The sequence below is a fragment of the Copidosoma floridanum genome, unplaced genomic scaffold, assembly GCF_036245765.1.
Source record: "Copidosoma floridanum isolate Cflo_tuat_1 unplaced genomic scaffold, Cflo_Japanese_pri ptg000030l, whole genome shotgun sequence".
NCBI classification, from domain to species: domain Eukaryota; kingdom Metazoa; phylum Arthropoda; class Insecta; order Hymenoptera; family Encyrtidae; genus Copidosoma; species Copidosoma floridanum.
In genome coordinates, this window is record NW_028321907.1 from 30,084,552 (window position 1) to 30,111,832 (window position 27,281).

The 27,281-nt window shown below is 31.0% G+C and overlaps 1 protein-coding gene across 1 annotated transcript in view; it reads left to right on the top strand.

Moving 5' to 3' along the window:
• The window catches only part of bchs (WD repeat and FYVE domain containing 3 bchs), a 1,547,413-nt gene that overhangs the window by 879,379 nt on the left and 640,753 nt on the right, over positions 1-27,281 (top strand). Inside the window, exons 26-27 of the mRNA XM_089597159.1 lie at positions 11,317-11,677; positions 20,861-21,065. Coding sequence (XP_089453285.1) covers positions 11,317-11,677; positions 20,861-21,065 — 566 coding nt within the window. The remainder of the gene's footprint in view (positions 1-11,316; positions 11,678-20,860; positions 21,066-27,281) is intronic.

Sequence of the window (27,281 nt, forward strand, 5' to 3'; positions counted from 1 at the left end):
GCGTATGCTCTTATACAAAACAACGGACCATCAGAGTACGGGATAGTCACCACGCGAACTCATTTTTGGATAAAGAGCAAGAACACTATCTAGTAACACACTGCCACCCAAGGGTCAAACTTTAGACAAATATTTGAAAGAGTTAATTGAGACCCTGATAGAAATGAGAACTGTCGCAGCAATATACCAAATTCAGGCGAAATACCGATTGAAGTATTACTATGACCGCAAACTGAATACAAAATATTTCTTGGAAAGAGAAATGGTATATGTGCTAAAAGAGCTAATAAAAAATGAATACGATTCACAATACGAGGGCCCATATCAAATAACAGGTATTGATTATATTAACAAAAATGTAAAACTACAGAGAGGCGACGAAATAAGGGTATCGCAAGTAGATAAAATCAAAAAACCATGTATGGTAAAGGCCCTGCCAGAGAATGCAACTAGGGTGAGGGACACGGAAGTACAAACTTAAACATTCGACTTCGCTTAAAATTTCTGCGGCCCCCGGACGCGCCGCGAGCTAGATATATTTATTAGACTCAGATACGAAAGCTCACAGGAAAAAAAAACAATAATGGGGAGGTACGCCTGAACAAAGTATTAATAACATTATTCAACAATAAAAGTTGGATATCATGAATAAAAAAAAATAAAGCGAATGAAAGGTGTATGTGGCACTTTCTAGTGAGGAAACATACTCTATCACGCTTAGAATCAACTCACAGGCCAAATTTACATATTATAGATAGTGAGACATAAAAATGAAAAAAAAAAACAAAAAGCATATACTTAGAGACTAAGACATACATGTAAATTAAAAAAAGTTTATGCCAGGAATACACAAAAAAAAGTTACTGTGAGATTAGTATACAAGAAAAGTATAAGCAAATAATAATTTTTTTTGTAACCCATTAACATCATTACTGTCAAAAAAAAATTGTCTAAGTAATTATTGTCAGCTAGAGAGGAGCATTTATAAATGAAAGTAAAATAAATAAAGCGATTGATACAAAAAAAAACGAATACCAGTACTTAATCGTTCATATAAGTGAAACTAATAATAATGCACCCGGATAACTGGCTGACTATCGAGAGGAATAATTGATCCCACCCAATGTGTGGTAGTGCTTCCTCAGGACTTGGCCATCGAAGGACAATTAAGGAGCCCTCTTGTGATTCTGAACACCTCTAGGACAACGATACCACGTTACCAGGCGTTCAAACAGGGGGCATTGGTACTTGAAAGGAGGCACATGGATCTGCAACAACCTGTATGCTTAACTAAAAAAAACAGAAGGTGCTTATGATCGCATAAGCTGAATACTTACATAACGACATTGCGCAACAGTACAATAGAGCTGCTTCTGCAAAATTGCGTCCACAGGACCAGACACAGAGATCCTTCTGGTGCGAAGAATTTCGTTGTCACTAGAGTTATGTCATAGCTCAGCTTTGAAAACTCAGACAGCAGCGTGAATACCTTTGAAAGTGCACTTTCTCCAGACATCATGAAAAAACATGTAAGTATTGTTGTTTTAAGGAAAAAACAGCGAGAAAGCAGTGAACGAAATCAGCGAACGCGTCTACGGTGCTGAGAGTGGAAGCAAACAAAAAATACCCAAATCCCTATCCTTAACCTCACCACGTGAGAGAAGAAAAAGAAGTAGAAGGAAGACACAGTATCAGAAAATGTAAGGGTGAAGACCACTATAAAAATGTAACGATACATTTTTAGAGGTTAACTGTAAATGCGAAGTACACTGCCGTAAAATGATTTTTTAAAATTCATACCTCCAAGCTCATCTCGACAAACACACAAGTAAAATGTAAGGCGACCGATCGTCAAACTATCTGACTCTATCACTCTATCTTTATCACAGTGTTCTTGAATATGTTAATTGACCATGCAGGTGAGAAGGGGTGCACAATATAATAACCGACTATTCACAAACCTAATAATCGACTCACACGCGCACGTAAAGCCGATGTGAAATAAGAGATAACGTAATAAAACACATTTACGATAAAGAATTTTTAAACTAGTAAACATACGCCCATTGACAGAAATACTAAAATGAACTATAAAAATTATACAAAAAAGGAAAGCAAGATAATTTAAAGATACGTTCATTATTAAATACTTTATATATCAAGAGAGCCACACTTGCAACTGAACGCTCAAATGAAAAAAATTTAATTAAAAAAAATAGGGGGAAAGATGAGATAAAGAGTAAGATAAATATGGTAATACACGTAAATAGATAGCTATCGAAGAAGTATATATAGTTTTAGGACAAGTATTTAGCACAGAGACTAAAGTGCAGGCCCGTAGGCAGGAACCAAGATTCGTAATGTATAGCTAGCAGTTTTGTGTATTGCAGGGCACAATTTGAGGTACCAGAACAGCTTTAGTGGTGGATAACACAAATAAAAAATGACTTAGGATTAAGCGCTAAAAAGATTTTCCCATTGGCTACAACTTGCACAAATTAGAGAACCATACAAAAAATAGACTTATCATTCCCCCTCTTGCTACGACGCAAATTAAGATTAATATGCAGACAATTGCAGACACAATAGGTGATAAAATAACGGTAGCTATGGAATTCTACTAGCGATTGAAAAACCTGCTCTAGGGAATAAACAATCCATGTAAGAGAACAATAATGCCCTGGGGGGGAACTAATCTGAAATTTCTCTTCGAAACGTTGAGCAGTGACGACCATGAAGCATTAACAAATGCTCTGGACTCAAATGAAAAAAAAACACATTATATAGCACAACTCCTGGCTACACAGACACAATTAATGTCTAATAGAGTAAGTAATGTTGAGAATAGGGTGGAAAAAATAGGAGTGTATATAAAGAGGATGAAAAACAAGCAGGAAAGCCTAAACAGTTTAAATACTTATGCCTATACATGGCTAAAGCATAAATATATAAGTATAAATAACAAAATCAACACATACATAGCAATAATAACTCGAAGTTCTAAGCTGTAAGAAATTGCGTGAGTTGTTTATCTACGATCATATGGAACCAATAAGAGAGATAAGGTAACATAATTCGTACGAAGCGTGGCTTACAGTACAGCACAGTATAAGCGATTGGAAAGAAAGTTCAGTTGAAATCGTTAAACTGCAAGATACGTGCTGGGTCCGATTCCATACACCGGACCTTTAGGCTTTTACAGCAGTACATGAGGAGCCACTATTTATACACTGTCATGGCTCAAACCATAGAACAATTTCACTAAAAGACACGGGCATTCTATGGCTTAATACAGGATGGGCTGCTCACAACACGAATGTGCGCATAACAGCCCCATTAAATGTAGAGAAAAGGCTAAATACTACCTAATTTGGAATGGTAAATATGAACATCAATGGGATATTGGAAGAATTAGACGAAACATTAAAAGATAAGGGGGTTCCAGATAGTGTTAAAACGCTTTTAGCATTTGGGAAACTTAAGCCGATTAATAGGAAAGAGAACTCCAGGACTAATTCACTAGCCAATGGGATACCCTTTGGGGAGATTATTAAAAAGGCCTGTGGGCTCGCCGAAATTTAATAAACATGAAAAGAAGTAACAAATTTTAAATGGTTTGTTTACCTAATGGCAGGACTAATAATCAGGGAAATTGGACTTTTTTCCTTATATATGTAAATACCTTCTCCATCGGGAGGCCTTACTATTAATATATTATGGAATGATGACAGAAAAACAAAGAGCTTCAGAAGAAATGCGATAAGTGGCAGCAGTTCAGACTGTGCTGATAGTATAACTTGAAGCAAAGTGGCAACTGCCACCCTCCAGACGAGTAATATAGTTACTATTGGCCGTGACACATGAATAAAATTCGTGAGACAACGAGAATGAGCGCTGGGAGTCGCTCGACTGTATCGGATGGCGCAGTCTGTAGGACGGAGACTAAGAAAGAATTTTTTTTCCAAAATATATAATATTAAAAAGTTATTTTAAGTTAAATTGTGAAAAAAAAAAAAAAAACATGCTTATAAAAATAATCATAAGAATGATAGTTACAATAATAGCAATAATTAGTAGACGAAAACGAGCGCTGGGAGTTGCTTGACTATATGAGGAGGCGCAGTTCGTAGGACGAAGACAAGGAAGAATTTTTTTTTTTAAATACGTAGTAATGGTAAAGTTATGTTAAGTTTAATTTTATAAAAAAAAGTACCATCGTTGATCACATCACAAAAAGTAAATAAATAAGACAATAAGTAGTTTTTAAGTAGGTTAATTTTATTTGATAAATAAACAAATGACAAATAAGCTTATGTAAAATTGTTAAATAGAGATTCTGTGTAAAGTAACGTTATGTATGATTCCAATGTATTATGTTGCATGTGAAACAATATTTAAGGTGAAGTAGTATTAAGCAGATGTTTCATTTACGTCAATTCTATAAATAATTTTAGTATAAGGCAAAGTGTATACACAAACAATATAGCTGTACACATATCACACAACGAAAGAAAACTGAATGATTAAAAAGAGCAAAAATATCCATATAAAGAGAACAGTGGTTCTCTGTAGTTGAATGGAAGAATAAGTGTGGAATACTCAACTATATAAACAATACAGACAACAGAATACAGAACTGCGCGCGCGTGCACACACACACATACATACATTAAATTTCAAACAAGTATACAGACTCAACACTATATGAATTAAAAAGTCAGCATCGTCGAGGGTGACAACGTCGCGGCCTTGGACGTGTAAAGTACGAAAGTATAGGTGAGACTTTGAGCTTTCTCCACTTAAATCTTGTAACAAGGAGCCCTATGACAAAGAGAAGGAACGAGCGAGCAAGGAGACAATCTTTCGGGGGAGTACACGACGAGCCTTGAAAAGAAACACACGTGCAACTTTGCCTTATAAATGTGGTATCTCAAATAAAGGTCTTTGAGGGAATTAGTATTGATCATTCTCGCGACGCACCCTTCTACCAATCTCTTTCCCATGTAACAGACGTTAAACAAGTTGAACGAACGTGCTATTAAACCTTTTTAACCTGTGAATTTTTAGATTATTTGTGTAACAAGTTTGTGAGAAAAAAAAATTTATAAAAACACGTTTGTTAGGCCTATAGAACCCTAGGGTGAGTATGAGATACCAGTTTCAGGATTCACCTAAATTTTTATGATGTACTAACAAATTCCAATAAGTATTTTGAAAAAATTGATGAGGTGCAATTTCACTAATTTTATCCAAGGGAGTTCTTTTGAGTTATAATTGAAGAACTTTTGTAAACTTAGAATGTGTGTTAAACTGAACATAGGATTTCTTACAGTACTGTAAGTATGACAAAATTTATTTTCAATTAAATCTGACAGTTAACCAAGCTATCTCGTTTACTCAGATCTTTGGGGTTGTTTGCAAGTGTAAAATTTGTGTACATCTGCTTTAATAAGTAATGTTACAAAAATTTGCAAAGTTCTTGTATTTTTCATGTGAATGTGATATGCAGAAATTTTAATTATATGTTACTGCTTTAAAAGTTACAATGGTACACATTGTTTAAATTTACTTGGAAAAGCAGAACTGTGGATAAAAAGAAGCCCTTCTCGTAATTTTTTTTGTATTGTTATCAATTCTGTTCTTCTGTGGTTCGTACTAATTTTTAAAATGGAATAGTTTCTTAAGATACAATTTTTTAAAATTTATAGCAACCTCTCAGTTTATGTAGACGTCAAATATTAGTTTGACGTGTCACATTTTTCCTGGATAAACAAGTAAGAAATTAGGAGTTAATCACCTAATTATTGCGCACTTAAATTCTCGACTGTGCTAAATTTCTCATTTCCCAATGTTTTTCAATGTAAGTTAAAGCATTTTGGTTTTATTTTTATCTGCAGCATTTTATGCTATTAAAACTACAAACATTTTCCTGTTATGTTACTTGTTTTTTTTTTTAAATAATTTTTCTAGTTCTGATTTCACTTGCTTGTACTACTGCGCACGGTTATAAAATTAGCACCAGTTGCTAGGCTCCTAATGATTACGTGGGTATCTTCATAAGGTTTACATGCTGAAGCCCAGACCCAATTGATGCTCACCAATTCTTGCACATGGCTACAAAGTTTTCTAGGTTAGATTCGTTGAAAATCGTTTAGTTAAACAGTTATAAATGTCACGATGTAAAGTATGATTTTGGATTGAACGTTTTTAATGTCCGAATGTATTATAGTATTTGAGCACACGAATCTTCCAGTTAGTTTTTCTTATTTTGTATAACCGTCATGTGCGCAGTAATTGGTGCCTGCACAGTAGTTGGATCATTTACACCTAATTTGAAGAATGCCTAATTTGATTATATCATTCTCAATACTTTTAAATGTATATTTTTAGTTAACGTACAATAACTTAAGTTTCTATGTATTCATCGTAAGTTTACTAGTACCTGAATCGAAGAAAGTTTACAGGATTATGGTGTTACGTTGGCGCAATGCATAGGGTTTTGAGCTAAGCTTTCACTCGTTGCTCGAGATTCCTTTTCGCTAATTTCTCCTGTTAAGCAGTCAGATAGATAAAGAATAGCCGTGATTTAAGGTAGTAAGGTACATGAGGGAGGTGCAACCCCAGGCAGCCACTCTCGCGAGACGGTGCAAAAGTACACGTGAGCAGATCAACTCGCTTGCTCCTTTGCACAAAGACAAGCAGCCCGAGGAATTCAGAAAAGCTACTCGTAAAGATGGGTGCGTAGTAGGAAATTAAAAAAGATTTACGTTTTCTTTTAACTTACTGTTACATTGATTGCCAATTATTAAAGGCAACTCGAATCAACTGATTGTATGAGAGACAGAGGACCTTGACTGAGGGGATCAAAGATGATCATGGAAGAGCGCAACCAATTAAGAGCAGCAGTATAAGGAACTTGACCAAAATGAGTCAAGCAAAAGACCTCCACCAAAAGAAAGTCGAGGATGGTGTGATTAATTGATTGAGACTGGCTAGTGTAAGATACTTCGAGCTTTATATACGGTTTAACATAGGTCCAGTCAGGGGCGCCGTTCTTGTGTACACGCAAAGTTGGGGTGTTGGGAAGAGGTCCCGAGTGCAAACTGGAAAATCGATCATCGAATGAGAAAGCGTGTTTCCTAGATCCCGCCCTTGCATAATTCGGCGTTGCCACTCAGGTTCAAGTGCGTGATAGTTTAAAAATTTTAGAAAATCCTTTTCCCAGCCCAACATACTAGAGAGAGAGGAGACAATATCCTATTTTTCCTCCTGTCTCTCCTCACATCTGGTATTTCTTACGACTAACGTTATTGCTACAACAGTGCTAGTTATTACTAAAAAAGCAAGCACACTAAATTAATAATAAAGAAAAGAAATGGTAGTGAATTAACTTGTAACGATGATAATAACGGTAGTAATTCAAATAATACAAAGAGTGGTAATAATAATGGTTCTAGCAGTAGTGGTGATAATAAAAACAATAATGATAATAGAAAATTTAGTAATTAATAGGTTTAGTAGTGGTAGTAGTTATAATAACAAAAATAATAGCAAATATAATAATCATGGTAATAATAATGGTAATAGTTCCAGTACTGATGGTAGTTATAACGACAAAAATCATAACAAATACAATAATCATAGTTATAATAACAATAGTTCCAGTAGTGGTGGTAGTTAGTGATAAAATATTGGTAATAGTAATTGTTTAAGTGACAACAATAATAATAGTAATAATAATAATAATAATAAAAATAATGACAATAATAATAATAATAATAACAATAACAATAATAGTAATAAAAATAAAAATAATAATAACAATAATAAAAATAATAATAATATTAGTAACAATAATAGTATTAATGATAATAATTTCGTTAAAAGAACTGGTTGCATTTATCAGTAATACGTGAGCCTTGTTTATAATATTGGGAAATTAAAATAAATGCTGTAACAATTTTGTGACTTCTATCTAACCTAAGTTTAAATGTTATCAATAACTAATTAAATGTTATTTATTAATATTTATAAATAATCATGTCTTCAACGTACTGTTAATATTATTAAGAGTGGGAGGAAAAGGGGAAAGAGAGGCTGTTTAGTTGTACACGGTGGTAGTGGCGTGCGGGAGTAAGGAGGGCACCAATGGCCGATGAGGTGTGTGGCTTCGTTTTTATTTGACTAAAAACAACATGTAGTGTTTGTCATACCTCGGAATTTTTCCATAAGTTGGCGTGTTTGCAGCGTTCAGGTTCTCATGGAAATTTTTATCTAGAGCAATTAAGGTGCTCTGCATGTGGGTGTGATTTCTTTAAAAAGTTTCTTCTTGAAGGCGATAAGAAAATGCCAAATGCCTTTCCCTTTTGGTGCTTTTTGTGCGGATAGATAGAAGTAGTAGAGAGCAATTACGGTGTTAAAGAGTAAGTGTGATAGGCAATTAAAAAATTTTGAACATTCGGCTGCGAACGTTACAATAGCTTTCAATTCCATCACAAAATATCAAAAATTTTTTTTTTTAATTTTCAGATATAGTACTATGTTCTTAACCATACAAAAATTACTTACTTCAGGTTTAAAATGAATAGTCGATTTTTCTTGATGATATTTCAAGCTTTCACTGCTTTTACGGTAAGCCAACACCTGGTCACATTGTCAGTAAAATCACTATCCGTCATAAAAGTGGAGCAGTATAGGAAGATAAATTTTTGATAAGAGAAATCCTTTAGTTACAACTGCTAATCGCCACGCTGTGCTATGTTTGAGACAATCACTACACCATATGAATTGTACTTAGTATGATGAATGACCGAGTCATTTAATGGGAACCTTGAAGTAGGGACTTACATAAGATACTCGTATACTTTTAGAAAGAGAAGAAAAATTTCTGATAAGGTAGCTGAGGTTACGATGTTACTGTATTCTCGTAAGCGTTGGCAAGTCTAATCAGCCGCTACCAAACAAAAAAAGCTATATACTTGCCTATTATTATATAATTTCTGGTACTGCTGACAGTGAGCTTATGAGAGCAGGTCATCCTTACAGCAAACCGAATATTTACGGTATCGGGGTATGATCGTAATGTGGCTGAGTATAAAAATAGAAAGTGGGAGACCTTACTAAGGTGGGTTAACTATAAGCGGTTCTGCTTAGAGCTGTGACTAAAGAGCAAACAGACGTGGACCAGCAGCTCGTTGCCACGTACTAGTCCGAAATATCCACGCGTGTACGTATGCATATACTCACACCTTTATACGTATAGCCGTACTCTTTTCCAATCACACAGTGGTCAGCTAACCACCTTACAACAGTGGGCTTACAAATGCTATTCGAAAGTTTCTCTCTAATATTAAACAGTTATTTAAAGTACAAGTCCATAAGAAGGATGAATATTAGTAACTTTGGTTTTTTTATCCGAGACAACTCTGCAATAAGTTTACGTAGAATCTTATTCAATACTTACAATTATTTTTCGTGGATAACATATCAATCGTCATTCTATTCATACTTCAGTTACTAAAAAAATATAATTCAATTAAAAATAACTTATTTGTTAATCAAACAATGAAAAGCATTAAAAGTTGTTTCAACTTTAGAAACAAGATGAGCTACATAACATTACTTTGAGCATCTTATTTCTGTAAAATTTTGGGTTCATTAATTATGAGCTACTTATGATTAAATTTATCATAAAATCTATGGAATTATCAGCTTATTATTAAAAAAGGTTTACAAGATCAATCAGGAACATTGTCATTAATTTTTTTTAAATATGTTCAAGTTATAATAAAACCTTTACTTAAATAAATATTGTTTAATTTTCTTATTCAGTCATTAGGGATCAAAGAAATTTATAAAGGATCTATGGCACAAGAGAAAAGTTGTAATAATCTTACAAAATACATACACAGTGTTTATGAGCAATTTATTGAGGTTGACCAGCAGATTTTTAAAACAAAGATAGAAAATTATAATACATTAACCTTCTAGATGTTAGAAAAAAAATTAAAAGTCTGATGCAACCGTGGACATGAAGAGATGTAAGAAAACTTATTCATTTCAAGTTTTGTTGCATAAAAATTCATTAAGAAGCTAGAGCTATACTCTAAGCAGTTTTATTTACTTTTTACTCTCAATACATTAAATCCGCATCCTAAAATATGACACAAATTTAATGATTGCTTTTCATTTATTGCATACATTAAATAAAATTTTATATTAAGTGTAATAGAATTAGCTAATAATCATATCAATGTACCAAAAATTCGGACTAGCTCGAAAAAAAAGGTAATAGCTTTACTGTATGGTAACAAATTGACACGAAATCCAACAGGTAGAAATGTCACCAATTTTCAGCTTGATAGATCTTAAACTTTTCGTGAACAGCAGCAAAAGTCGAAAAAAGGTCCTCTGTAAAAATGGCTATGAAAAAGTTGTTAGCCAACATAGGTACAATTTTCAAACGTATTTCTTATCGTTTATATTAACTCTATAAGTGTATAAAAAGCCGATAGTTCTTGCTGATTAGAAGTGTTTTAAACATCAATTGTAAAAAATGGCTTTTTGCTCCATGGTCAGTGGAATTGGTGGCGGCTGAAGGCCACGCCAATTTTCCGCATGCATGCTCTGGAGGATTTGAGTGAGCAGGTTCAAAACGAAAAGGTGTTTTTTTTGCAATCGATTTTTAAGATATTTCTAATCGGCAAAAACAAATTGCTTTCAAGGCTCTTGCAGAGTAAATATAAACGAAGAGAAATATGTATGGGAAAAAATGACTCATTTTGTCTGTAGTACAATTGCACATCGTTTTTACATTCCACTTTTTTGTGTACGATTCTTTAGTCTTCTTCTAGATGCAAGAAACATGTTTTGGCCACTTTTATCATTTTTTGGGAAGCTTTTCCTAACATTTATACTCGTTAAATTTTGTGTAAAAATGTATGTACCATACATTGAAACTACTACCCTATTTTTTTGAGCTTGTCAGACTTTTTAAACTCGAAAAATCAATTCAATCACAGTAATTGCTTATTGCTACATTCGTGCTTTCCAAATATGACATTATAGTAATATTAGGCTTATTTTATATACACAAAAAATTAATACACTATCATTTTTATTTCTTATTTAAATTTTAAAGGTACTTTAAAAAGTTTTTGAAACAAACAGCCTTCAGAAAAAACTACGTTTAAATCTTACAACTTACAGAAATGCATATTTTCGCTTTTTTAATAAAACTTCTTGATATTTTTGTTATTTTGACATTTAGTATGGTAAGTAACCAATATTCAACAATATTGTAATTGATACTTTCAGCAAAAGCTAATTGTTAAAAAATCTTCGTCAATAGAAATTAGATTGACTAATCATCCAGTACGAGCTGTCGTCGTTGAGCTAGTGACGAGTATCGTAATAGATTCACTATCTTTACTAGCTCCCACAAAGTCTCCACCAGTTATTGATTTGGTTTTAGATGCATGGCCTGAACACGCCAGTTTATGTCAGCAAATTGAGTATCAAACTGAAGTTCTATCAATTTTAATGAAACACCTATTACCGGCAGATATTCTTATTGGAAAACAAGCAGCCTTATCGGTTGTGGACGGTGGATGTGCTGATAATATTTCTTATAATGTTTGTTATATTACAACTAGAATAGTTGATAAACTATGGCAAGGTAAGGATCTCAGTTTTTTTTATTTTAAGTTTTTTATTTGTGTATGCATACACACGAGTTATATGGAGCATTTGAAGTCAATAGAACGGTTTGATTAAGTTGTTGGTCAAATTTTTCACGATTCAATACCAATTAATAAGAGCAATAACTACTTTTTAATTTTTCTAAAATCATGTGACAAGTCTTAGTGGTAGTGGCAAAATTAAGCTTGGTTACATATTACTTTTCACTAATACCAAACTAAGTTGATAATAAAAAATGTTGAATCAAACATTTCATTCAATGGATTACTATCTGTAAATTTTTGCGAAATTGATGAACATTGCACATTGAAAAAAATGCACTTATTTTTTTATAAATCGAAGTTAAGTATTATCCCACAGAGTTTTAATAGTGCCAGTAACGAAAAAAATGATTAATCTTTTAAAATACATTAACTAAGGCAGAGATGAGTAGAGAGATTGCTAACGTCAATACTACGAGGTGAGGCAACTTTTTGGCACTGACCAGGGCGACCCGCCGTGGCTGGCCTTCGAACCAAGGCGCACATTTTTCGAGAGTCGGAGACTCGTGTCAAACAGCGTGATCCTACAACGAGAGGAGAGAATTCACGTGAAAATGAGCATATAGACGCACATTTTGGAAACATGTGTACGGGGTATACCAAATGTGTGCCTACGAGAAGAGGAGCGGAAATGTCGACTATATAGCTATATAGCTGAGCGCACAGCCAAAGTAAGTGACGACAGGAGTTTTTCTCTTTTGACTGCAACTGATTATATGATTTATATATTTAACTGACTCTTGCTCTCTCGCTCTTGCTTCAATGTTATTAATTAATCTGATTTAATTAAATCGCTGAACTGAATGCTCGTTAATTATATTCACAGACTTTTGATTTTAATACAATATTTTTTAATCCTCCAGTACTTTTAACAATCGCAAATCCATTCATTTTATTAAAAAATATACAGCTTTAACTATTTTTTACAGTTTTCAGTACAGCTTTAACTACTAATTTATTACTTTAACACATCCTAACTGCTGTGAATTGTAGGACAAGCTTCGAAGGATATCCATGAATATATATGAATTTGAAACAAGATTCCCTTGTCCTTCGGATAGCTAAGATGTATAAGGCTTATGCCCCTTCGTGGATCGCTTGGCACTTTAGAGTTCAAATTCTTGTCATGGTAGATTTTTTACTTTTTTTTGTTCGATTCAATTTATTATTTTGTTTTCATTTCTTTTATTAATATTTTGTTTAATAATATGGTTGTGTCGTCAAAATTTTTTTTTGGATACATTAAAATAAATATTGTTACTTTAATACTTCTTGTTAGCAAAGCCATTTTATAATGTTATAAAACTAAAATAACTTTTAATGATTGGAACCTAATTAATGGATTTTAAAACTCCTAAGAAATTATGAACATCCTATTTATGACAAGAAAAAGCCGGAGGCAGAAGTTTAAATTAGAGTACAATCATTAGCGCCCGTCTACTGCTATTTACTTAATGATAAAATTTTAATCAGTAAATGAATTTGATAAACAAAATAGAAAATAGTTTTGTAAACGTTTTTAAATTGTTTGCAAATCTTTTATAAGGTGTGTTACTTTTATTAAATTTTAGACTGCCAGAAAAATAATATTGAATGAAACAATTAGTAGAATAAGTAATTAAAATTATTTGACAAGATTCTGAGACAAACTGTTTTTTTAAATACCGTAGTATTTTATAAAAAAAAAAAAATTATTACCTTTTAGTGGAGGATTAAAATACAGCTAATTTTAGGCTGTAGATTATAAAGGAAGTTTGATAATTGATATGAAATGCAGGAAAAGCATCATAATACTTTTAGCAATGATACTATCTGGTGAGTGCAAGAAGGAGTCTTTTTAGAGTAAAAGTTAAGAAAGAGCCTTTTTAGATTTTCGGGCCGAAGAAAGTCTTTTTAAACTAAAAGAAAAAGCCTTTTTGTACAGAGTTACACTGAGGTGTACTAGGCCAGCATCAATTGGTACAATTAAGCCCAACAAAACGTTGCTCAAGATAATTTACTGACATTTTTGAGTTTTTATTTGCTTCTCACTCAGCTCTCAGTTGGTCATGTACCTCTGTACCAATCTACACATTTATCCTATACTGGAAAGCAAAACGAGAAGTTCAAAGAAAAGACATAAATACCTTTTAAACCAATTTGTTTACTTCTTTTTTAAGGTGGTAATGTATAAATTTAGTATCAATTACTGAAGCATTAGTTTAAAGTATTATCGTCAATCACTAGCTATCACGGGGTGCTCATTGGCCAATGATTAAATTAATCAAGCATTAATTAATAACACAAGCGCAAATTACCAGGTACCGTGGATCGTTTACTAACCAATAATTGTGGTGGCTAGTAAGTAGCCCATTTTAATTGGTGTTAAGCGCTTCTGTTATCAACTAATTTTTTATCAATTATCAAGATGCTCAGTTAGCGCCTCATCATACCTAATGATTAACGATAATGATATAATTAAATATATATATACATATCACCCTATATTATATAGTTATTTGTGCGGGGCATTCCACATATCCCCCCACATACCCTTCACAGCCCCCCCCCACAGGCCCCCCACATGGCCCTCCCACAGCTCCCTCACAAATAAGCTAAAACTCGACCGTTTTCATCGTTAATTTGACATTTTCTAACTTTTTCCTTAGACCCCCCAAGGACCCTCCACAGCCCCACACACAATTTTGCCTATCCCTTCACAGACCCTCTATAGACCCCCCCATACCATTGTTCTTGTCCCCTCATAGCCCCCCACAGATTCATCACGCTATTTTTATTGTCTCCCAAAGCCTTTCCACACCATTTTTCTTGTCTCCTTACACCTTTTTTTATTATGTATAAATTACCCCTATGAACAATAAATTTTAATTTTACTTAGTCTTAAAAATATTCATTTTAATCCATTTTCCCACATCGCCAAGGAGGCAAATAGATGGAATTTATATATATAAATGAAACATAAAATCCATGTTCAATTATATAATAATATTAATAAATAACTTTTTAAAAATCATTATGTAATAAATATTAAATTGTTAAAAGTCATTGATAAGTATAAAGTTCTCGGTGCATTTAACTTTCTTTGTGTTACTATTATTTTAAAACAATATAACATTCGTTTATTCTTATACGTACATATGTATGGCATGATACAATGACATATATAAAAAAATGTTGCACAATTATTAAATAATAATAACCGTGAAAGTATCGCCTAATTTAAAAAGGAAATCCTTCGTAAAAAATACTTTGTATTTATTCCATATTCTATCACCTTGAACGTTTTCTGAAATTAAAAACCAAGCAAAAAATTGTCTTAATTGATACGGAAACATAACAGCAGTTGCTTTTTTGGAAATGCCATCGATTTTTTCATCATTGTCTATGAAACCCATTGCAATTGCAGTATCTTTAAAAGTTTAAAAATTAGTAATTTCTTAATAAATATGTTTTAATATCTGTGAACGATGTTGAACCAGTTACTTTATTTAATACAAGTTTAAAAGAATTTTTTATGATCTTTTTGAGATACAATGTTAAATCGACCAATTGCAATATTTTTTTTTATTTTTTTCCTTCTTCGCCGAATTTTTAATGTATTATTAAAAGTGTAGTATTCTGGAATGTTCACATACATTATGGATTTGGCAAAGTCATGATATTTATTTATTTAAACCAAGATGTTAACTATGTCTCGTAGTTATCTAGGATAGTTTCAATATTATTTTCTTCAAATACCACCTTTTGTTTGTTTTCAAGGTGAACATGTAAATTTACAACTGTTTGACTTCTACCGCACATTCAGAATTCTTGTAATCTCCAAGCTGCTTTCATTGGACCTACATATCTAGCATCAACGTAACAATTCATTTCATCAAGTACTTCTTTATCTTGGTCTTTTAATTTTTTAATTTTGATGTATGCTCAGTCACTACCTCATGTATATAGTCATAAATATATTTTGTGCTTTAAATAGATGCACAGAATTCGACGTTAATATGACATTTATATTTCATTAACAAAAATTTATTATATGGTATGACCATTGAAGTATCTACTAAAATTTTATCTTTTTTCAAAATTTTATACACTTGTTGTTTGGAAGTATTATTTCTTCTTCTATATTCAAGGTAACCATTCGTTCGAAATGAAGTTACGTTTGTAAAAGATTTGGGGAAATTTTGTACATTTTTTATCAATCATACAAGGACCTCGTTCTGTATGAGGTCCATGAAGCATGTGTTTAATCATTAATTTTGTGAGCTTCGTATTACCAGAAGAAATTTTAGCTGAAATAATTGCATTAATTTGTTCAGGTGAAACAATTTTTTTATCAGGATGCAAAGTTATTAAAATATGTGCATAAGGTAGACCACGTTTTTGAAATTGTATGATATAGACGTATGCTAATACTTTACTGAATATATCTTTTTTAATGATGTCATCCAAAACTAACATTAATTTCAAGTGAAATAGTCTAACAGTTAAGTTTGGAATATCATTTAGTTTTGTATTTTTAGGAAATTTTGATAAAATGAACTTTGATTCTTTATATTTAGGATTGCATGTTACTGTTATAAATAAATCTGGTCTACCACATTTTCTCATTATAGACATTAAATCTTAATAATGTTTCTGCATATATCTTAGACTTTCAATGTATGTAGATGGAAGTATAAAAAGATTTCCAATTTTTTTCTTTGTCTCGAAATTTTTGGAAATGTTGGATGCACTATTAACAATTGCATCTAATAAACCTTGATAATATTCTATTCTTAAATTTTTTTTATTATATCTTAAATAATTTAAACGGTTATATTCAATCATGATGTAAGAATGAATAAAAAGTTGTTGTGTCAGCCGTCCCTCGTATAATAATTTATTAAAATTTTTTTCATTTAGTCTGTAAGACAGTCTGCAGGAATGATGTTGTAACATAGTTAGTTTTTCGCTCCTAATTAAGTAATTTTTAAAATAAGCGGTACTCCATCCTAAATCTCGTAAGGGAAAAAATAATGGAAATACTATGGGATCGATAAATAAGACAGTTTATTTAAAAATGTTTCTTTAGGATAATTATCGGGTTATTCTTTCGGGTATACACAAAGATCAAAACTTTCTGGTAGTCCAGAGTCTGAAACTATAATAGCATCGCATTCTGATGTCAATGGCTTATTGTATGTATGTTTTTACTGACGGGTTTTTCTTAAAAAAATCATTTTATAATTTGGTAGTTTTTCTACATTAGTGATTTGATGTAAATGTTTGTACTTTTTTGCCATTGGATTTTCTTTCATAATTTTGAAATTTATGAATAATAATGCAGTATGTGCAAAAATTTTAATTATTTATTCCAGTACATCGTTAGAAGTAATAAAGTAAATTAATTTTTACATTTGCTATTTTTCAATATTCTTAAATTAAAGTAATACAGATGAATTTCAAGTAATTCAATTTTCCCGGAAAAAACTTTCAAACTTTTACGTCAGGGATTGGCACGTGGAGCGCGCAGGAGGCGAATATTTATATGGCTTTTTTAGAAAAAGAATAATGTTCTCTAACTATTTAAAAAAAAAAAAAAGTTATTGTTTAGATTATCTAATTCATCAAAAGCTTTATTGCGTTATGAGTGTATTTTATGCAATCAAAGAATATTGTAACGTATAATGATATTTTTATTGATGAAATTACTTGTTATTTTATGGTAGTATAAACATTTAACATGAAAATTAAAGGACTGTTTTTTTACAATCATATTCGAATAAACTGAAAGTTGTCAAAACTAGCTTACTCACTATATGTCTCTGAAAGACCATTATTTGTTTAACTTGATTAAACTTTTACATTTAGAATCTTTTTCTGGTCCATGTGTACTGTACCCAAATATATAATTCTTGATTAACTGACGACTTTATTTACAAAAAGACATAACTTAAGAGCAGGTATAATCAAAAAGACAAACACAGTTAGGCTTTTGGAACAATAGTTTATTCTGTTAATTAAATGTTGTCACATTTTATGTGTCGTTTTAACCCATTTGTTCTTTTAAAACCATTTCCATATTTTTGACATATTTTTTTTCATAGTTTTTATATATCAAACAATATTTTCAATTTATGATTTTTTCATATTAATAATCATATTTAATTTAATTATAGTAAAAGTACAAGTTTTTTTTTGTCTTCGGCTTTTTTTTGTCATAAATAGGATGTTCATAATTTTTCATGAGTTTTAAAATGCAATAATTAGGTTTAAATCCTTAAAAGTTATTTTGGTATTATAAAACCACGAAATAGCCATGTTAACAAGAGGTATTAAAGTAACAATATTTATTTTGATGTATTCAAAAAAAAATTTTGACGACACAACCATATTATTAAACAAAATATTAATAAAAGAAATGAGAACAAAATAATAAATTGAATTGAACAAAAAAAAGTAAGAAATCTACCATGACAAGAATTTGAACTCTAAAGTGCCAAGCGATCCACAAAGGGGCATAAGCCTTATACATCTTAGCTATCCGAAGGACAAGGGAATCTTGTTTCAAAGTCATATATATTCATGGATATCCTTCGAAGCTTGTCCTACAATTTACAGCAGTTAAAATGTGTTAAAGTAATAAATTAGTAGTTAAAGCTGTACTGAAAACTGTAAAAAATAGTTAAAGCTGTATATTTTTTAATAAAATGAATGGATTTGCGATTGTTAAAAGTACTGGAGGATTAAAAAATATTGTATTAAAATCAAAAGTCTGTGAATATAATTAACGAGCATTCAGTTCAGCGATTTAATTAAATCAGATTGATTAATAACATTGAAGCAAGAGTGAGAGAGCAAGAGTCAGTTAAATATATAAATCATATAATCAGTTGCAGTCAAAAGAGAAAAACTCCTGTCGTCACTTACTTTGGCTGTGCGCTCAGCTGTATAGCTATATAGTTGACATTTCCGCTCCTCTCCTCGTAGGCACACATTTGGTACACCCCGTACACATGTTTCCAAAATGTGCGCCTATATGCTCATTTTCACGCGAATCCTCTCCTCTCGTTGTAGGATCACGCTGTTTGACACGAGTCTCCGACTCTCCACGAATGTGCGCCTGGGTTTGACGGTCAGCCACGGCAGGTCGCCCTGGTCAGTGCCAAAAAATTGTCTCACCTCGTAGCATTGGCGTCAGCAATCTCTCTACTTATCTCTTATTTTGGTCAAATTGTATCTTGACGTTATACTGAATTTTTTTATGTTGATAGAATTATGGTACATATCTCTGTAACTTCAAGGGTACATTTTTTAAAATACTGTATCCAACAATATAAAAGTTTTTAAAAATTACTGTGTGTTGACTACTTACGTGCAAAGTTATGTTTCTATTAAAGATTGGTTAGATAAAAATTAGCATACGCAGTTTATAAGCAGCTGCTAATGACTTACGTTTAGCAAGAGTTGTATTTAAATTATAACAATTTTTGTTAAAAAAACTTGTGACAAACAATTTTTCTTAAATAACTCTATTTACACTTAATACTCGATTATAATATCAAGATGCAATCGGTCCTGCAGTTAAGAGTTTTAAAAATTAATAGACTTTTTTATACAAACGTTATTTTTAAAAATTTTATAGGGGATATTTTATAATTTGACTCTTTTCAGGTAATGCTTCATGATTTTATAACTTGAGATTTGTTGTGAGTTATCTTAACTGCCTTGAGGAAGCGTTTAATAGTACAATTTTAACGTTTAGTGTCGCTTCATTTCTAACGATATATTTTGACCTTGATAAAATTAATTTTCTCTCAAAGAAGATTTTATAAGGCTCTTGTAAAAATAAATGTCACACTTATTAGGAAAATTTTTCTTTAATCTCTTACTTCTAAAGAAAAGATAAAACAACCTTTAATTATTAAAAAATTTTATCAAGTTTTAGGTGGCTCACGATGTAGCAAAATTTATCCACCAAATATAATTATTTTATAAGAAACTACTGATTTTCAAAGAATTCCATCAATAGTTTTTTCTAAGCGTTCTACATGACGTAGAATGTTCCGCGCGCGCTCGCGTGCGTATGACAAAAATTCAGAATTAAACGTACAAAACTCTTCATTTACATGAGGTATAGCCACCACCACTTACTTGTTATAGGTAACTCACGCACTATACGACTGTTGCAAGCTTGTTTTTTGTGTTAAACTAATTTGAACAACAACAATGACGTTGATCCTCTAGATTGCTTAGTGGCAGGCACACTTGTTATATAGAAAAATAGTTATAACAACTTCTTAGGTAGGAATATTGACATAATGAACAAATAAAGTAACCATTACTCGAAATACACAAGGTTTGTGACGATACATTCATTGATTCGTAAGTTCTGTTGTTGAATAACGGAGTCTGAATACATAGCAACATTGTTGACACCATTTTGATGGATAAAAATAATACTAATTAATAAAAACATAAATAGAATACCTTGAAAAATAATACATGTTTTAAAAAAAAATTCTTTAATCCATGAAAGCTAACACAATACAAATTATACTTAATTTGCAAAGTTTTAGCATTTTTCTTTTCAGAGATAAAAATTATAATAAAATTGTTTTAGTAGCTCAACAGCTTTCTTGCGATTATTAAAACAAATGATACTTGAAATCGAATTAATCCCGACTTGAATAAACGAATTTTGAGATACCTATACATGAGCATTATTAAAACGATTTCTAATTACCTGACTCAAATTTCTATAAGAAAAAACTTTGATTTCCATATTCTTTTGCTTAAAATCAACTTTTGAAGAATGTTATATTTAACCTACGTTGTAGAAAATTCAAAGTTACATTCTTTAATAGTCGATATGTTTCTTTGCATGCATGGTTATCTGTTAAAAATCATTTTCACCGTGACTTCTAATTCCTGTAACTGTGAGTACTCAGTGGAGCTGTCAAATGTACCTACAGAGTCTTACACGTTCGATGCTTTTTTTTAAAATGTATGTATGTAGATATGTTTAGATCTTAGTATTAAGAGGTATTTAGTTCTTAACTTGTTTATCATTATATCTTATGAATACTTTTTTTTAAGTGCAACAAATATTGTTTTGTAATAATTTTAATAACTTATAGGTTCATTGATGAAGAATCCTCATGATGTTCTGGATTTCACTATCGCACTTATCAGTCAAGCAAAGAAAGTATCAAGTTCGGTTGATATGGAAGGTCTTTATCAAAGCCTCAATAGAACTATTTTATTTCTATTATCACGACCAAGTAATTGTATTGCTGACCAGACACCAATCTTAGATGCTTTACATAAGCTAACGATACACAGGTACAACTACTGTTGCTAGCTTATTTTAAATTTCTATTTTAATATATGAGCAAACGTTATAACATAAAACTTGTTTGTCAAACTGTTTTCTTAGTGTACTTTTTCAAAATTATTAGATTTGCACTAAATTACAATAATATAAATATAATATAAGAAAACTTTTTGGTATTGGTTATAGTGGTTAATCACTGTTGCAAGAATATGACCACATTATAATTAAGCTGTACCGTGTCTAAATGTAAAAATTCTCGAAACCTTCTACAGTTGCTGCTGCAAGACGAAGACTTTACTTATGTTGATCAATCGTTAAACAGCTACTATACTTTTGTACCATTTATTTTCCATTAATTAAGACATTTTTTTACTTATAATTAGCATCATGTGACTTATTGGTAACAACTGCCCTACAACGTACGATTTGGTATAATATCAGTATTTAGTTAAAGTGATACTTAACTGTAAGGCTTTCTCCTAAATTCTGAAACTAATGCATTGAAAGAAAGAACTTTATGTTGTCGTGTCTAGGATTGCAGATACCCTTATGTATTATTATACTATTCTACATACTAACCATAGATTCTTCAAGGTGATAAAGTCAGTTTTTCTAATAATCTTAATATTTTTCTAAGAACTTAGTTTCTGTTCATGAATCTTATGCAGATAATATACTGGTATTTTGTATTGATGAAGTACATTTCGATTAATAATCTTTTAATAACATTGTACACATTTTCTTTTTTAACAATGTAATTTTTATTATGACTTAAATATTTTTTTTTTGTCTTCCTCATTGTTTTTATTAATCATAGAAATTAACGAAATAACATATCAATTAATTTTCTTAATCAATATGTATTAATTGATTCAACTAAAGTACAAAATTATAATTTTTGCTAATTGATACAAAGTGATCTGCACAACAATTACGTATAAAAGTCTCAGTCTGTTAAAAAAATAATTTAAGAAGCTATTAAGTAAAATGACATATTACCATATGCAGTCTGAAAAAATCTCATGTAAATGAGTATTAAGTGGTGTGTTACACAGTAGGTCACTTGACAAAAAGCTGATAATATTTAATTTTTGGAAATTTAAGTTAAGCATTTTAGAAAAACGTCATGGATTTTTGACACCTTGAAGCAGATGAATTTATTTATTTACTTCAAAAAATTTTTGGAGTCGAGTTGTCAACAGTTGAACAGTTAAGTTGACTGCCGATCAACGGAGAATTGGCTTGGCCTTTAAGTTGCGTTGCAGTTACCTCGCAAGAAGAGAACTCGGCAGCAAATTTGAATTTCCTTTAAATAAACTTTTTTTGCTTGAACTATACAACCCAAAACATCGATATATAATAACCCAATAAACATTAGGGCATCCATAAAAAAGTATTTTTTGTTTGAAAAAATTCAGCTTGGCTTATAATGCAATGATATGCAAAAATAAAAGAAAAGCAATTAAATTTTCAAAATTGTAGTCTTAAAAAATGTCAAGACTTTTGTCAGCAAGGTACTTCTATTATTAAAAGACAGGTATAAGACGGTAAATAAGAACTTTTGAACCTGGAAAATAGTACATGAGGCACCTTTTAGGTAATTTGAAAGTCTACATTACAATTTTCAATTCATCGGATGGACCATCATAAGAAACACAGATTTCTACACTACTTAAAGTGTGCCTGGTATGTTTACACTGTTCTTTAATTAGGCTCCATGGATTTGCAGTTGTCACTTTATATTTCATTCCAAGTAACGGTTCCTCGTTGGGAAATTTTTTAGTACTGCCTCAAATTACAATCTTGTGTTGTGACTTTTCAGTATTTAGTACCAGATACGAAAGGAAGACCTTACTTCTCTCTGACCTGAAAAAGTAATTAGCTTTTGCAAAAACGGATCAAGTAAGCGCATTGAATTAAGTACAGACTTTTGCAATGTTTAAAGTGCGCCTGATATACGTTAATTGTTTTTCGTGTGTAATAAGTATTTATTCACCATCATTGTTATTATAACACTAATTATAATGATTATTACTATTGTTATTGTTATTATTATTATTTTTATTATTTTTATAATAATTATTATTATTATTATTATTACTATCATAATCATTATTACTATTATTATTACGTACTTAGGATACCAAGTCACTGAACTTCTCTCTTATTAAGTTATTAATGAATTAACTAAGACAAAAATGGCTTGTATTTTAATTCACTAAGAATAGAGTTTGAAAAATGTTAAGATTGAGGTTAGCAAAGAACTATCATCGTTAAAAGCCAAGAGTGAAAAAAATGCAAGCTTTAACACCTGTTAAACAATGTACGTACATCAGGCACATACCATTTAGTTTAGAAGCTTGCATTTTTATTTTCTATTATTCAGATGGACCAAAATGTAAAACACAGATTTTCACATCACTTAAAGTGATGTGAAGCAGAAACTAGCCCCACGGCAATATAACCTCACCAGGGACGAATTGGGCCTAAAGAGGCTTTTGAGCTTGAAATTTTTTTCCATGGCGTATTCCAGTGAGAAAATGAAACATATTACTATAATTTTTTTACACTTCTATGGTGAGTAGAAAAAAATGAGGCTGAACATAAGTAAAGTCTACAAATTCATGAAAATAACGGAACAAATTACAATCATAATTTTAAAAAAATGTCAATACACACACACCCACACACATACAAATTTAAATTAAAAGTGACTTAGGTAGACTTTATGAGCATTAAAGGTATATATATATATATATATATATATATATATATATATATATATATATAAGGGTCATTCCATTTGAACAGAGTGACAAAAAACTTTTTTTTCAAACATATGGGGTTCGATAGTACTTGTTAAGGGAATGTTAAACAATGTTTCTTAGATTTTTTGACCTGAACGGTAAACCTGTAAGATGGTCATAAATTTCAGATTTTTATTGAGACTTTAAAATTGCGATTTTTTATGTGAATTGGTGCAATTGAACAAAATTTTTAAAATAGTATTTTCTTAATACTTCTTTTATAACATACGATAAGAATATTATTAAAATTGAAGAAAGTAGTTTTCACTCTTATTTTGAGGATTAAAAGTTATTCTTTATTTTTTTTATATATTACGTTTTTTTCTATATTTATTTTATATTTAGTTCATGGTAGGTGCTGATTTGAAACAAGCCTGGAATAGGACCCAAACGTCAAAATCTACGGTTTAACTGCTGTGTCATGGTATTAAAAGTTGTGTAATAAAAAATTATTATACGCTGTAGGGTTTTTAAGGTCGCTGATTATGAATTCGATGGTAGATTTTAAAACATTAAAAATGGTAAATCCAATATTGTGACCAACACTTTTTAAGTTTTAGAAATTCCAAATTTTGATGAACACTATTGAATTATACACAGAATCTTACGTTAACAATGGATTTTGGTAAATTTTCTTTATAATCCCACCTTGTGCAAAACAAAATTAAAACATTTTTCATTAATTGTATCCCATGTAAACAATGTAAACAGAAAAAAAAATTTTAACACTTATACTATGATTTTATAGTTTTTGGGATTGCTGATTACAAGTCTGAGACAAGACTTTCGAACTCATAAATAGTAGATCCATTATAGTGACGAAAATTAAAAATCATTAAAGTAGTTGTTTTCGAGAAAAGCATTTATCAATTATTTTGTACTTCAATACGCATATTTATAACAGATGAATCGGATCGTTTACCTTTAGGTACGCTAGACATATAAATCCATAGAGATATAAGGATAGAGTGCGCTAATTATACTAATGTTCGTAAGGGGGAGCGATACGGTAAAAAAAAGAGATGGTCGCCGAGTGTCCTCTCCATCTCTTTCTACCTGAGCGCTGTGATTGGCTGAATGGCTGCGGCTCAAGGGGGTATTCTGGCCGTCAGCGGCAGTTACTGACATAGGTTATTGCCTCTTGAGCATCAGCCAATCACAGCGCTTGGGTAGAAAGAGACAGAGAGGACACTCGGCAACCATCTCTTTCTTTTACCGTATCGCTGTATTCAGCCTCTAGCGCACTCTATATCCTTATATCTCTATGTATAAATCTGTAATAATTATTGTCATATTTATGATGAAAGTTCAAGAGAGTACAGAAAAAAGGTTATGCAAATATTCAGATTATCGTTTATTTAATTAAAAAATAATTTTTTTATTTACTGTGTAATCAACTCGCTGCCTACTGGGTTACTGCATTACAAAGTTTGGGGTATTATTTATTCTGTTATTTAATCATTGATTTTTCAAAGTAATAAATGATAAAGTTTCCACCACACATATAGTGTAATACACTTATCATACGTATAATACATTAACCATGGTGCACTAAACTTAAGTTGAGTTAAATACCATCCCGTGCTTAAGAAAATTCTGAAACTATGGCACTGATGGTCGGACGAGTCTAGTGTTCTAAAATGCATCTTATGTCTATAAATGGTTTTTCTATCTTTTTTGTGTTGTTGCTATAGAATTATTTTTTTCCATTGTGCGTAGAATGAATTTTGTTGTATCCCTTTTGCGATGCATTCGCAAGCGTAATTTTAAATATTCCTTGAATTTCAAGTATAAATTTGTGCTTCTGATTGTAACATACGATAATATCAAGCTGTACATCAAAAGTGCATTATAAGAGATGCTGCATTCGATTGCAACTGGATTCTCATGTGAAATGAAAGCCATCACAAACGGCAAAAAAGTTATTTTCTTGTTGAAGTCAACTTAGTTAATCGTTACATTTATGTTTTTTTCTGAAGTCAAACAAGACTGGAAAGAAGTTGAAAAATATTTTATAACTAACTTTGTGACTAACATCTGTTTATGCAGCCTACTAATCACAAATATGATGAACAAAATGATTCAATAGGCAAATAACGTTTTGTTACATATTTTGGAATACTCGGTGAATATTTTTATGTTTTAGTACTCTTAAGATTCAAGTAATTGGGATAAAAATTTGCTAAAGTTTCAAATTAGGGTTAATATGCAGTAGTGGGGCTTCATCTTGGAATCGACTCCAGAAATTTTTTTCCACAATCGTAAGACAGTATAATATTAAAATAAGAAATTTTGGAGCGGGGTGACATGTTATTATAGATATCATTTAGTATAATAGTAATGTTTCGTTACTAAACTATATATAACTTATGTTCGCTTGTGTCAGAGCGTGAACGGAGGCCGATCTATGCACATATATATGCACTATACAGCATTGAAATCATCAGCCGTCGGTCGAGCTCTGATTGGCTTATGTATACGCAGGCAAAGTGATTTAGCAATCATGATAAAAACGTAAAAAATAAAAGTAAGTAAAAGTAAAAGTAGTAATTCAAAATACTTAAACTTAAAAAAAATGAATGTGAATAAACTATAAATGTCTTTTCCCACATTAAAGTTTTTACTTTCTATAAATTAGAATTAGCCATTGGGGTAAAAAAAATATTAAGATGTACTTGAAGGTGGAGTTCCACTTCTGCATGTTCATCCAATTAGTTAGTCAATAAAAGTTCATACATTTTCTATTTATGTTTCAAATACTGTTCACTAAAATTAAATCCTTTATTATTTAGTACTTTATAAAATTGTTCATTGTATGCACAATATAATTAGTTATCTATCTAACATGATTATAAATTGAGCTATACAAACACTTTAACATTATTAAAATTAGAAAAATATGGTATAGTACCGAAATTCATATTTATTTAATACTATAACTAGTAGTAATTTTAATATTATACTTTTAAATTTTAATTATTATGTCTTATCAAAAAGGTACAGAATACATATTGGAGTTGCTAAGAAATATTTAATTAGAGTGCATTTTATGGATGTCTAAATTAAATTAATAGTTTATTTTGTAATGCTTAATAAATATTTACTAAATTCCTTGCAAAAAAACTTTTTTTGAAAATCTTAAGTTACATTTCAGGTAAAATTTTTCAGAAGAGTTAAAGGTGTATTCACACTTACAAAGAAGTTTACTTATTGTAGTTGTATTGTATACACATCAGGGATCAGCAATTTCGAAGAAAAAAATCGATTGTCTAAAATCGATCAAAATAAAAAAGATCGATTAAAAAATTGACTACTTGAAGATAAAGAAGTCGTTTTTTTGTATTGAAAAAATCTATGTAATCATTGTTGTACATAACTATAATAGATTTTAAAAGTTTGCTTAAATTCAAAGTAAAC